This window comes from Lissotriton helveticus, chromosome 3_1 (genome assembly GCF_964261635.1).
Source record: "Lissotriton helveticus chromosome 3_1, aLisHel1.1, whole genome shotgun sequence".
In the NCBI taxonomy this organism is placed as follows: Eukaryota; Metazoa; Chordata; class Amphibia; order Caudata; family Salamandridae; genus Lissotriton; species Lissotriton helveticus.
In genome coordinates, this window is record NC_136061.1 from 887,240,577 (window position 1) to 887,255,256 (window position 14,680).

General features: G+C 43.3%; 1 protein-coding gene across 4 annotated transcripts in view; it reads right to left on the bottom strand.

Annotated features, from left to right (window-relative positions):
- Window positions 1-10,105: 10,105 nt before the first annotated feature.
- EPHA10 (EPH receptor A10) overlaps window positions 10,106-14,680 on the bottom strand; it is a 1,640,855-nt gene continuing 1,636,280 nt past the window's right edge. For all 4 annotated transcript variants that reach the window (XM_078681220.1, XM_078681221.1, XM_078681224.1 and 1 more), the window contains one exon: window positions 10,106-10,220. In XM_078681220.1, coding sequence (XP_078537346.1) covers window positions 10,106-10,220 — 115 coding nt within the window. The remainder of the gene's footprint in view (window positions 10,221-14,680) is intronic.

The window sequence follows — 14,680 nt, forward strand, 5'->3', positions numbered from 1 at the left end:
CCACCATGCACCTTACTGACTTTGAACTGTTCATGAGGAAGTGAGTAAACGAAACGCGTCGGACTATGAAAGTCAGGTGTTTAAGATTAACTCTGCCTACGCACTACCGTACCAATAAAAAGCTGATGGGGTAAAAGCTTCTTACTTTGCGTGCCGCTCATTTGTTGGACATCACCCTTGGAGCTACATGTATAGACGGCCGTCCTGCCGTCGAGCTGGCACCACCCCCAGGCGGGGGCCACTGAGCTTGTTGTGAAGAAGAGCTCTTGAGGTGGAGAGTAAGAGTGGATTGAGGGCGTGCTGCAGCGGAGGGGCTCATTCGGAGCCTTTTTTACACGTAATTTTAAGGTGCATCCATACAGGACTGAAAGGGCATGTTAAACCTAAAGGCTACGTGTTTGCAATTTTGCATATCGATTGATGCCAAACGATGGAACTAACATCCCCACCATGCACCTTACTGACTTTGAACTGTTCATGAGGAAGTGAGTAAACGAAACGCGTCGGACTATGAAAGTCAGGTGTTTAAGATTAACTCTGCCTACGCACTACCGTACCAATAAAAAGCTGATGGGGTAAAAGCTTCTTACTTTGCGTGCCGCTCATTTGTTGGACATCACCCTTGGAGCTACATGTATAGACGGCCGTCCTGCCGTCGAGCTGGCACCACCCCCAGGCGGGGGCCACTGAGCTTGTTGTGAAGAAGAGCTCTTGAGGTGGAGAGTAAGAGTGGATTGAGGGCGTGCTGCAGCGGAGGGGCTCATTCGGAGCCTTTTTTACACGTAATTTTAAGGTGCATCCATACAGGACTGAAAGGGCATGTTAAACCTAAAGGCTACGTGTTTGCAATTTTGCATATCGATTGATGCCAAACGATGGAACTAACATCCCCACCATGCACCTTACTGACTTTGAACTGTTCATGAGGAAGTGAGTAAACGAAACGCGACGGACTATGAAAGTCAGGTGTTTAAGATTAACTCTGCCTACGCACTACCGTACCAATAAAAAGCTGATGGGGTAAAAGCTTCTTACTTTGCGTGCCGCTCATTTGTTGGACATCACCCTTGGAGCTACATGTATAGACGGCCGTCCTGCCGTCGAGCTGGCACCACCCCCAGGCGGGGGCCACTGAGCTTGTTGTGAAGAAGAGCTCTTGAGGTGGAGAGTAAGAGTGGATTGAGGGCGTGCTGCAGCGGAGGGGCTCATTCGGAGCCTTTTTTACACGTAATTTTAAGGTGCATCCATACAGGACTGAAAGGGCATGTTAAACCTAAAGGCTACGTGTTTGCAATTTTGCATATCGATTGATGCCAAACGATGGAACTAACATCCCCACCATGCACCTTACTGACTTTGAACTGTTCATGAGGAAGTGAGTAAACGAAACGCGTCGGACTATGAAAGTCAGGTGTTTAAGATTAACTCTGCCTACGCACTACCGTACCAATAAAAAGCTGATGGGGTAAAAGCTTCTTACTTTGCGTGCCGCTCATTTGTTGGACATCACCCTTGGAGCTACATGTATAGACGGCCGTCCTGCCGTCGAGCTGGCACCACCCCCAGGCGGGGGCCACTGAGCTTGTTGTGAAGAAGAGCTCTTGAGGTGGAGAGTAAGAGTGGATTGAGGGCGTGCTGCAGCGGAGGGGCTCATTCGGAGCCTTTTTTACACGTAATTTTAAGGTGCATCCATACAGGACTGAAAGGGCATGTTAAACCTAAAGGCTACGTGTTTGCAATTTTGCATATCGATTGATGCCAAACGATGGAACTAACATCCCCACCATGCACCTTACTGACTTTGAACTGTTCATGAGGAAGTGAGTAAACGAAACGCGTCGGACTATGAAAGTCAGGTGTTTAAGATTAACTCTGCCTACGCACTACCGTACCAATAAAAAGCTGATGGGGTAAAAGCTTCTTACTTTGCGTGCCGCTCATTTGTTGGACATCACCCTTGGAGCTACATGTATAGACGGCCGTCCTGCCGTCGAGCTGGCACCACCCCCAGGCGGGGGCCACTGAGCTTGTTGTGAAGAAGAGCTCTTGAGGTGGAGAGTAAGAGTGGATTGAGGGCGTGCTGCAGCGGAGGGGCTCATTCGGAGCCTTTTTTACACGTAATTTTAAGGTGCATCCATACAGGACTGAAAGGGCATGTTAAACCTAAAGGCTACGTGTTTGCAATTTTGCATATCGATTGATGCCAAACGATGGAACTAACATCCCCACCATGCACCTTACTGACTTTGAACTGTTCATGAGGAAGTGAGTAAACGAAACGCGTCGGACTATGAAAGTCAGGTGTTTAAGATTAACTCTGCCTACGCACTACCGTACCAATAAAAAGCTGATGGGGTAAAAGCTTCTTACTTTGCGTGCCGCTCATTTGTTGGACATCACCCTTGGAGCTACATGTATAGACGGCCGTCCTGCCGTCGAGCTGGCACCACCCCCAGGCGGGGGCCACTGAGCTTGTTGTGAAGAAGAGCTCTTGAGGTGGAGAGTAAGAGTGGATTGAGGGCGTGCTGCAGCGGAGGGGCTCATTCGGAGCCTTTTTTACACGTAATTTTAAGGTGCATCCATACAGGACTGAAAGGGCATGTTAAACCTAAAGGCTACGTGTTTGCAATTTTGCATATCGATTGATGCCAAACGATGGAACTAACATCCCCACCATGCACCTTACTGACTTTGAACTGTTCATGAGGAAGTGAGTAAACGAAACGCGACGGACTATGAAAGTCAGGTGTTTAAGATTAACTCTGCCTACGCACTACCGTACCAATAAAAAGCTGATGGGGTAAAAGCTTCTTACTTTGCGTGCCGCTCATTTGTTGGACATCACCCTTGGAGCTACATGTATAGACGGCCGTCCTGCCGTCGAGCTGGCACCACCCCCAGGCGGGGGCCACTGAGCTTGTTGTGAAGAAGAGCTCTTGAGGTGGAGAGTAAGAGTGGATTGAGGGCGTGCTGCAGCGGAGGGGCTCATTCGGAGCCTTTTTTACACGTAATTTTAAGGTGCATCCATACAGGACTGAAAGGGCATGTTAAACCTAAAGGCTACGTGTTTGCAATTTTGCATATCGATTGATGCCAAACGATGGAACTAACATCCCCACCATGCACCTTACTGACTTTGAACTGTTCATGAGGAAGTGAGTAAACGAAACGCGTCGGACTATGAAAGTCAGGTGTTTAAGATTAACTCTGCCTACGCACTACCGTACCAATAAAAAGCTGATGGGGTAAAAGCTTCTTACTTTGCGTGCCGCTCATTTGTTGGACATCACCCTTGGAGCTACATGTATAGACGGCCGTCCTGCCGTCGAGCTGGCACCACCCCCAGGCGGGGGCCACTGAGCTTGTTGTGAAGAAGAGCTCTTGAGGTGGAGAGTAAGAGTGGATTGAGGGCGTGCTGCAGCGGAGGGGCTCATTCGGAGCCTTTTTTACACGTAATTTTAAGGTGCATCCATACAGGACTGAAAGGGCATGTTAAACCTAAAGGCTACGTGTTTGCAATTTTGCATATCGATTGATGCCAAACGATGGAACTAACATCCCCACCATGCACCTTACTGACTTTGAACTGTTCATGAGGAAGTGAGTAAACGAAACGCGTCGGACTATGAAAGTCAGGTGTTTAAGATTAACTCTGCCTACGCACTACCGTACCAATAAAAAGCTGATGGGGTAAAAGCTTCTTACTTTGCGTGCCGCTCATTTGTTGGACATCACCCTTGGAGCTACATGTATAGACGGCCGTCCTGCCGTCGAGCTGGCACCACCCCCAGGCGGGGGCCACTGAGCTTGTTGTGAAGAAGAGCTCTTGAGGTGGAGAGTAAGAGTGGATTGAGGGCGTGCTGCAGCGGAGGGGCTCATTCGGAGCCTTTTTTACACGTAATTTTAAGGTGCATCCATACAGGACTGAAAGGGCATGTTAAACCTAAAGGCTACGTGTTTGCAATTTTGCATATCGATTGATGCCAAACGATGGAACTAACATCCCCACCATGCACCTTACTGACTTTGAACTGTTCATGAGGAAGTGAGTAAACGAAACGCGTCGGACTATGAAAGTCAGGTGTTTAAGATTAACTCTGCCTACGCACTACCGTACCAATAAAAAGCTGATGGGGTAAAAGCTTCTTACTTTGCGTGCCGCTCATTTGTTGGACATCACCCTTGGAGCTACATATATATATATATATATATATATATATATATATATATATATATATATATATATATATATATATATATATATATGTATGTATATATATATTCATATATATATATATATATATATGATTTTAGGGTTGGGTAGGGGTTTAGGTGAAGGTAAGGGTATAGGGTGATAAACGTGTTTTAGGGTTTAGGGATGGGTAGGTGTATAGAATGTTAAGGGGATTTTTAGGGTTTAAGAGTATTGGGTGGTAAGGGTGTTTTTAGAGTTTAGAAGTGGGCAAGGGTGTTAGGTGGTAAAAGTATTTTTAGGGTTTATAGTGGGTAAGGGTATTTTGTGGTAATGGTGTGTTTAAGGTTTAGGGCTGGGTAGGGAAATTGGGTAGTAAAAGTATTTTTAGGGTGTAGGATAGGTAGAGTATGGGGGTGGCAAGGGTGTTGTTAGGGTTTAGGGGTGGGTATGGGTATTAGGTGAGAAGGGTGTTTTTAGAGTTTAAGGGTGGGTAGGGATATTGGGTGGTAAGGGTATTTTTAGGGTTTGGGGAGGCTAAAGGAATTGGGTGGTAAGGGTGTTTATAGGGTTTCGTGTTAGGTAAGGTATTGGGTGTGTATATATATATATATATATGTATATATATATATACTTAGTTGGCACCATGTTTCCATAGGAAAAGCGTTTTTGACTTGCGCCGTCTGATGAATGTTCCCAAAAGAGTGCTCTGGTGAATTTTGTTGCGCATTGAATGTTTTGGGGCGATTCTTGAAGCAGGGGCTGACAAAAATTGGGTTCAAGAAAGGGTGTATTTGCAATGTCAATTCCTAAAGAACCTGTCAACAAGCCAACAGCCCTAAACATTGAACAGAATGACACCAAATTTGGCAAGAAGGTAGGTTTTGTTATGCAGATCACTCTTGTAGCATATTGGTGTAAATCCGTTCAGTAGTTGTTGAGACATTTTTTTTAAAGTTCGTGGTATCTGTGGTCATGATCTTTTTGCAAAAAAGACAAGCTCGTGCAGGGAAATGCAGAGCTCTGATTGGCTGCCAAAACTTCAACCAGGAAGTGTTGGCAGTCATCTTAGGACCCCGCTCAACCGAGTCCCAGAAAAAAATGTCAAAAACAGAAAAGGGGGCAGCGTTGGAATACCCTGACCCTATAAGGCTGGTCCTAAGGTCCCAGATGGGCCACATTCCAAAAATGAATTGATGGGCCTTGTGGATCCCTCATGCCCTAGGGACCTCCACCTCCCTGGGGCTTATGCCTTGTTATGGGGGGCCTCTTGGAGCAGCCCAGGCTGAGGGACCTCCACCACCTTGGGCCATAATGTATTTGTAATGGGGGGCCTCAGGGACCCCTCCAGGCCCTGGGGACCACCACCTCCCCGGAGCCAACTTCTTTTGTAAAAAAGGGGCGGGCCATGTCGCCCCCCCCCCCTCCTGGGCTGTTCTCGGCCCCGGTGACCACCACCTCCCCAGAGCAGGCCCTAAAAAAATAAAGGAGGGAGGAGGGGTGCATATTGCCCCCCTCCTGGGGGAATAGATGGGCCTGGGAACTGCCATCCCCCAGGGCCAGCTCCTCCTATGTCCCAGGGTGCTCACCCCTGGGACATTAGCTGTTTGCTCTGGCTTGGCTGGAGCTTTACCACTCCTACCATGCCAAAGAAAACGCACATCTTCCAGAAAGTGAGAGCATTGAAAATGCTCTTATTTGCTGGATGCAGAGCAGAATTAATTTCAGACAAAGGGTGCTTCTTTTCCAGCTGCTCCCTATGTCTGAAAGCTATGCAGGCTCCTGCAGGCGGTAGGGACTGGCAGGAAATGCGAGTGCCTTCAGGCTCCCCCATGGTCCTAGTAAAGACTGGGAGCCCTGAGGGCACACACAACAAATGGGCAGGCCCCGAGGGATGGGGTCCCTGGGGCCAAAATCAACCCTGGGGACATCAGTGATGTCATTTGAGATGTCATCAGTGATGTCATCAGTGATGTCACTGACCATGTCTTGAGTGATGCAATATGTGAGGTATAATCAGTGCATTGAGGGGGTGTAGGTTATAGTTAGCTCAGGTAAATAAACTGCTGAATTTCTATGGTTTTGTATGAGTGAAATCTAAGCCTAACTATAAAGACCCTGCAACCTCTGTTTTTGTTGTTGTGATAAATATATATATATATATATATATATATATATATATATATATATATATATATATATATATATACACACACACACATACATATATATATATATATATATATATATATATATATCTATATATATATATATATATATATATATATATATATATATATATATATATATATGTGTGTGTGTAATCCTTCCTAATTATACTTACCTGAAATAGACTTCCATGTCTCAATGCCTGGCAAAGGCATATGGATGGTAAATATTTGCATGGTGACAAATGCGTGGCAAAGGCATTTGGATGGTAAATATTTGCATGGTGACAAATGCGTGGTAAAGGCATGCATGGTAATTGCAAGCATTGTAATGTCATAATGTCAAACAACCAAATGTAGCATCGCGGAAAATAAATTGCAGCCAGTTTTCCATATACATTTATGAAAATGATTTGTATTGGTCGTCTTACTAATGACTAAGAAATGTTATGAGTGTGCTCAATTACATTCAGGGACACAAAGGGGAGAATAGGTTGAAATGTGTACCATACTCTTTCTGGTAGATCAGTAACTCAGCGTTCTCTCTGTAAGCCTGCTTTTCTTCAGTGGATTTAGGCAGATGGTTATTATAGCAACACAATGCTTTAACACTATATTTGGCGGTAACAAGAAATAATTCACAATTAGTATGTTGTTTAAAGAAGGTATGTGTAAAAACCAAGGAACAGCGCCTGCAAGTGCATAGCATGTTACACCATTATCAATTCTATAGTCTGAACAATATAGAATTTTATCCTGGTCATTCCTTTTATATTTGAAGATGTCTTACTGTTCTCACTCTTAGTTATATGTAGGAGTTAGACAATCTTAATGTGAGGCCCCTGTCAGAGCACATACAGGGACTCCTGTTGCAGTGTTCAAAGCTTATTAGATTATCTTGGGTTAGAGAACATAACCAAGATCAATTCAGCTGTTTGTGATGTCCAACTGTGGATCCTTTGTGAGTCATGTGGGGCATTCTCATCAGCCTTCCAAAGGAGGAGAATCTGCATGATTCTTATGGAGGTGGTTATACATTCCAATATTAACGATACAAGATTAGGAGGGATGACCTCCTCAAGAGATGACATCTCTGGTCAGGATCTCTAGAAGAAAAGAAGGTTGGACTCAGGGGAAAGACTCTAGGGCAGCGGTCCTTAACCTGTGGCCTGGGGACCCCTGGAGGTCTACATTGCCTTCTCAAGGGGTCTGCAACCGCTTAGAAAATCATATAATATTAATAGATTAATAAAGTATAAAGAAGCAAAGTGGAAATTTGAAAATGTTAACACATTCTGTAAATGTAAAGGAATTTGAAATTGGAAGCTAAAAATTATGTGGATATCCTCAGATTGATTTGTAGGAAAAGTAGAAGGGCCTCAACAGAATATAGTTTGAACAATGAGTGGCACCAGTTGAATTTAGAAAAGCTCCAACCTTCCCATTAAATATATATTTTTTAATTTGTATATATGTTTGTGACTTAAATTATCTCATCATTTGTTTATTTGTTTGATAAATGCTTGTGTCTGTATTTTTGTGTATTCTTTTGTGGTTTCAATCATCAAAATTGCATAGTCCTGTGTCTGGTCCCAGTAATGACTTATTAGGGATCCCCGTATTCCAATAATGATTCATTAAGGGTCTCTGGATTTCAGTAATGATTAAATGGGGTCCAGAGAAGTCAAAAGATTAAGAACCGCTGTTCCACTGCATGGATGACTGTCAGGGCCAGGTATTTGTTTCTGTAACAAATCAGCAAATTTTAGTAACGCTAACGAAGCAGGTCTAACAAAACTGCTTCAAACACAAGCTCTTTATTTTATTAAATTATTGATGAGACAAATAAATATAAATAAATAAATAAATACATAAATAAAAATATGAGCCATGGTCTTCAGCGCAAGCAAGGAAATAGCCCCCCGTTCTTAACTGCAGGTTGTGTAGTTAAATGAGGCCACAATCAGTGAGCATGCAAACTTGATTAGATATAACCATCCATGGAGAGAGACATTTCACCTGTTTCTCAATGTACAATACACTCATCTACCACAAGTAGGAAAACCGAGGGCCAAAGTGTGTAAAGATTTGCACTGAGGCGAAACGAATGGAACAAATCAGTTGTATACCACTTTCCTAACTTTACCTTGAAAATGTCCCATTACTTGTTGTACCAGGCCAATAATATAGTACAACGCTATTGTGCCCTATCGGTGCTATGTTGACATAATAGACAGTGAAACAAATAAATACATTTCCATTTTCAAAAGGAGAAAAATTGGCCCAATTAGTTCCATTTCAACCGCAGTTCTAGTTTTCTTCAACTGCACAAGTAAATATGTGCTACATAACATTTTGCTATAGTTTCGCTATTGCACCTTTCTTACTACTAGCTTTAGAAATGTGGATTGGAGCAAAATATGGTTGTTTCGTTATTTAATACAGAAGCAGAAATGTAGCACAATAGGTATGTGCGCCAATTTCCCACAATACTAGCTTTACGCAACATAACCCGCAAGTTGTCAGTGCACGTTTAATTCTCAAAAGCATACACACACTCTAAGGGCCATTCAATTAGACCCCTGATCACGAGGTCTGATTGGCTGCACTATTACCGGTGTACTGAGATGTTCCACTATCACAATGCGATGAAAAATGTTTTTAGGTTTTTAGTGAAAAATGCTATAACGGCATTGCTTGTTCTTCCTAGCCCTATTCCCACTTCCTTATGTATTGACCCTATCCATTAACAGAATGAATCATAGATCACCCTTACAATTGAGATATTTTCCATTGCCATGTAAAGATAAATATATAAATACGCATAATTATAAGTCCAAAATGCATAATTAAATAATAAAGTCCCTGTAAACATGTAGAGGAAACTGTAAAAAAAGGTGACGTCCCCACTGGGGGCAAAAGGCACTCTAAACTTCTTAATAAACACATCTCGATACACATGTCTGGCATTTTTAATTCGTCTGCTTTCTCTAGAAGAGGGCAGCTCTGTTCTCATTTTCAGTTCAGCTTCTTCAGAGAAAAGGTTTAGCCGGGTGACCTCTACAAATGTATTTCAGCTTTTTCCAATCTCTGCTGTTTTGCTGGAGAAGCGGCGCATCACTCAGTCGATGAAAAGCATATTCCAGTTTTGAACGAGATAATGAGATAAAAAAAGATGCTGAAAGTAAAAATAAAAAAAAACTACAAACATAATACTCGTGTTTCAGCGACAGCTGATGGGTCACTCTCGCTCAAGACGCAAATAGAGAAAATGCTCTTTCTCGACCAAAACAAAATGAAACTATCTATTTTCAAACTCAACTAAACACTTCAGATTTTATATAAAATATACGATTGTACGTTCAGCTAAGAAAATGATGGCCGCTGATGGGCTGTCAAACTGATTTTACAACCAGTGCACACATTTGCAGCAAACCCTGTATTCCTGTTTACTGTAGAAAACGAAGTTTGTCCCGTGATCTTCCTCACGTAAAACGATGTTAAAAAAAACACACAAGGTCAAAGTCTTCGCGACCTCGCTTCGAAAAGGGGGCGGGGTAAGACACATCACGTATCCGCCAACATGATTCTAGAAAGACTAGAACTGCTACTTCTCGGTGCTGCTCCCTCAAAGTATCTCCAATCAGGGCTGGTTGGGTTGATCCATCCATGACCGAGTTAGGGGCCTGCTTTGTTCTCCCACCTGTGAGCTTCAGATTAGGGTTCAGTCCGCGTGCTTTGCGCGTCACACTTGCACACCACGTCCGTGCATCTGTATGACCTGCGCCCGCAGAGTCTGGATTCCGCTCAGAAGTGTCTTCTGGTGTTCCAATGATGTGATGCCCAGGCTCAGAACATCTCTGCAAGGCAAAGAGAAGCTGTGTCATGTAGTGCATCATTATCTTAATACCACCAAACGTTTTTTCTAGAACATTTCTTTTTTTTTTATTCCAAAAGATTTTATTAGAAGAAGTTTTTACAAAACAGTACAGAGTAAGCCGGTCGAAGGCAACATTGGTAAGTGTAAACATACGTATCGGTAATAATATATACATGCTAGTTACGGCTAATGTGGGCTGGTTATACATAGGCTGCTTGAGTCCTTGTCTTTACATACCGGTCAATGCATTGCCCCCTACGGTCGGAAGAAATAGTGTGTAGAAGTAAGTAGGAGTGAGATGAGAGGGAGTGAGAGAAAGGACGGACACGGGTGCGGTGGATAGCAGTTGTATGTTTCTATAACATTTAAAATTACTCCAGAACACAAAAGAAATAGATGAAACCATCTACAAGCATGATTTTTTTCTGTAGGTTGTAGTTCAAATTTCAACTCAATTTCATTGAACAAATTAAAATGATGGTTGAATAAAATGAGCATTTTAAATAACTCCTCAGTCAGACCAACACCCTGTGATTATGGTGGTCCTTTGGTAGTAGAATGCCGTCGCCACTTTTTTTCAAAGCTCTGAAATTTTACATGCTCAGGAGGCTTGAAGGGTTCAGCCTGGGGTGGGAAATAGGTTTTGCAAATTGTTGAAAACAAGATGTGCAAGATTTCAGTTCTTTATTGGATAATGTAGCTCGGATCCCTTCGGTCTACAGTGAACCCCTAGACTTTTTTCTTTTTTGTTCCTCATTTTGATTTCTACTAAGGAACGAGGTCTGTTTTTCCCTGAACCCAATACATATCAAGGCTGTTGGTAGACTATGTTACAATATTTATCTTTTGCATAACATCGGCATTGTCAACTGGTTGTGGCTTGATGGATGCTGGTAATTTGGTATCCCACTCGAAGGTGCCCCATGAGACATTGTCTTAATAACATTCACCTGAATCTAAATCGGTGAGTTCTTACACTTAGTGTCACTATTCTAATACAAAATTCAAGTGTTTCATCCATGTTAACTGTGCATGTGTTTCTTTGATCACTTAGTCAACAGGTTATAACATTGTTTCGTATATCATGCCACAGTGTTTTTTCATGTAATAACATTTTGGACTAAAACGTGTATCTCCTTGAGTCTAAAAGCAGAAGACCTTCTAGGTTGCACCAGAGCCCTCCCTGGGCTGAAACTCACTATCCATGCCGAGGAAGCTAATCATTTGATCCTAACCCAGAGGAACATGGCAAAGGACAGCTATTTATGCTCATTATGCATGTCTTTGGATTCCTAATAGTATGACACAATGGATTGGTCGTTGTTCTATCCAAGAATGGGGTACGATGCAAAGACCCACATGTTAAAATACTTAAGGTTAAGAACCTGTCAGCCCCAGCTCTACGGAAGGCCATGCACAGGAAGGACTGCAGAAGTATTCACATCCACCAGTGCAGAGTTGTGCTGGGTCTGGTCAATGGGCGACTAACCTGAATAATCCTGCCTGGTTTGTGAGAGAACTGCAAGACATTTGGTGACTAGAAAACTACATCACCAGCACTGATTGTATGTCAGAATATTGTATATAGAAATATGATTTGACACAAATATTAAATATTGTATCCTACTTATTATATAATCATATATCCAATGTAGTGGAGATTTAGACCATAAACTGCAATGGGTGATTTTTTTGTAGTTGGTATTTAGGACTCGATATTTCTGTCAAACTATAAACTGATACCACGCACTAGAAATAAGGCTTTTACCGCTCAAAACGTTGCACATTTTTTAAAGATATTTTGAAAAATCGAGACATAGTACCAGTGCAATTCCAAGAAATTCCACAGTATTCAAAATTGTTCAACCTGCTGAAAGTTCTCCTGCAACTCAAGCATTTGAATAGCTCGTTTATTCACACAGAATACTTCTTGGAAACCTGATTACTATGGTCACTGCTGGAGAGGTATGAGCTTCATGAAACACCAATATCCTAAGGCAGTTTATTCACAGTGGCCTTTTTTGAGTTTCTTTGTAATAGGTATCTGACACGTTTCCTTTTCATGAGCATGCCTAGAATCATACATTCTTTATGGATTTAGGTCCAGATGTACAACTGATTTTTGTGGTTACAAATGGGAAATTGGCCAGTTTGCGACTGTAAAATAGGTCTGTGCAATGTACAAACCCTATTTTGCGAATCGGTAACCTATTACTGACGCGCAAAATAGGATTTGCGACTCGCTATTAGATAGGGATGTGCTGAGGGCGTCACTTCCTAATGGCGAGTCACAATTCTATGTATGATTGTTTTGTGACCACAGTTGCCATCGCAAAACACTCACAGTTTACTACCTATTTCAAAAAGTTTGTAAGCCACTCGCAAACAGGAAAGGGTGCACAGGGGACCCCTTTTCCTTGTGTGACCGGAAGCTAAAATATTTTTAAGAGCAGGAAGGGTTCCACAGACTACCGCCTATTCTTAAAACATTAAATAATAACGATTTATTTTTATTTTTATTTTTTAAATGCATTCTATTTTCCTTTAAGAAAAACGGCCTGCATAATCTTTTTTTTTTTAAAGCAGCCACAGACATGGCAGTTTGCTGATCCCAGCAGGCCACCATGCCTGTGACTGCTCGACATTCCCACTGGGGTCGCAAATTGCTAGCTGCCTCATGAATATTAATGAGGCAGGTTGTTTGTGATGCCCTTTGGAATCGCAAAATGTGTTTGAGACAATGTTGTATATTCCATTTTGCGAGTCTCAAAACGATGTAATTTGCGACCTACAAAATGGAAGGGTTGTACATCTGGACCCTAACTCTTACTTTACTAAGTATTGAACCCTTACACCCCAATATCTTCCTCACAGTAAGTATTAAGCTTAGCATATTGTACTTCAGGGTGAACCAATGATTTTAGGGATATTTTTGTTGTATATTGCCAGGGCTTTTCTTAAGAACCTTTAATCGGTGATACCCTACTAGATAATTTGTAGTTCAGCAAAACAATGACAGGATGTGTTAGATCTGGGGGTCTCTAGTTGGCAGAGGTAGGTACCACTGTCCAAATAGGGACCCTTGCTTCTAGTCAGGGCAAGGAGATAACCCTCTGAGATAACCCCTGCTCACCCTCTAGGTAGCTTGGCACGAGCAGTCTAGGCTAACCAGAGGCAATGCGTAAAGTATTTGTACCAATACTCACAGTAACACAGTGAAAACACCACAAACTGACTCCACAACAGTTTAGAAAAATAAAGGTATTTTTAATCTAAACTGCACAAGACCAAAAACGACAAAAATCCAACATACACAGTTCAAGAATATGGTTTCAAAAAGAGTTCTTAAGGTTGCGTTAGAATTCCCTACGTTGTGATAGAATTCTCTACTGATGCGTGAAAAGTTCACAGTTGCGTCACGTTTACTCACAGTACCTTTTAGATGCAACAAAGTTCCAAAAGCAGAAGCTGGTGCGGTGGAAAACAAGCGATGCGTTGCTCCTGAGACCCTGGGGAGGCAATGCGACAGCCCCGCTGCAGCAGCGGGCGTGTTGCGACGAATCCGGTCTGTATGGGGAGGAAGGCCACTTGTATGGATTCCGGTGCGTAGGTTCCGTAGGAAGTCTGTTCTCGCAAAGGCACGATGCGACGATCTCGTAGGGGCTGCGACGATCTCCGGGGCGACGATGCGCGGTCCAGCGGGGATCCTCTCTCTCGCAGCTCCTCGATGCGTTGATTCTGCGATGACACTCGCAGCGACGTGATGCGGCCCGCAAGCAAGCGGTGCGGCGATCTCACCCAGCGACGACAGGCTCTGCGACGATACTCGCAGCGATGTTCAATTCTCCCGCACCGGTCTGGTGCGTCCCGCAAATGAAGGATGCGACGGACGATCTCGACCTTCGTAGCGGCGGGAAACTTCTCGCACTGTCGGGGATGCGCTCCGCAAGCGAGCGATGCGACACTTTTCAGATTCAAAAAGTCTCTCAAGCTTAGTTTCAAGCTTCCCAGCACAGGTACAACCTCCAGAGGCCCCACAACTGGATCAAGCACTCTAGGAGGGACAGAACTCTCTCAGCAGAGTTCAGGGAAGCTGGGGGTGAAGTCCTTTTGTTCCTGGGACTTCAAAACAGGGAGCCAGCTCTTCTCAGGCCCTTGGAGATTCCTTCAAGACAGGGGACACAGCACACAGCAAAGTCCTTCCCCTCTCCTTGGCAGCAAAGCAGCAGGTCAGTCCAGCAGAGCAACAGCAGGACAATCTTCCTTCTTCAGTTTCAGCTTTCTCCTTGGCAGAGGTTCCTTCTTGATTTCCAGGATGATCTAATTTTCTGTTGTCAGGGGTCCTGTAATTATACCCCTAAAGTCTTTGTTCTCTTGGTGCATGTGGGCCCTGAGCCCGGTCTAAACCAGTTCTGGAGTTTCCTGAGTACTTTGTTTTGC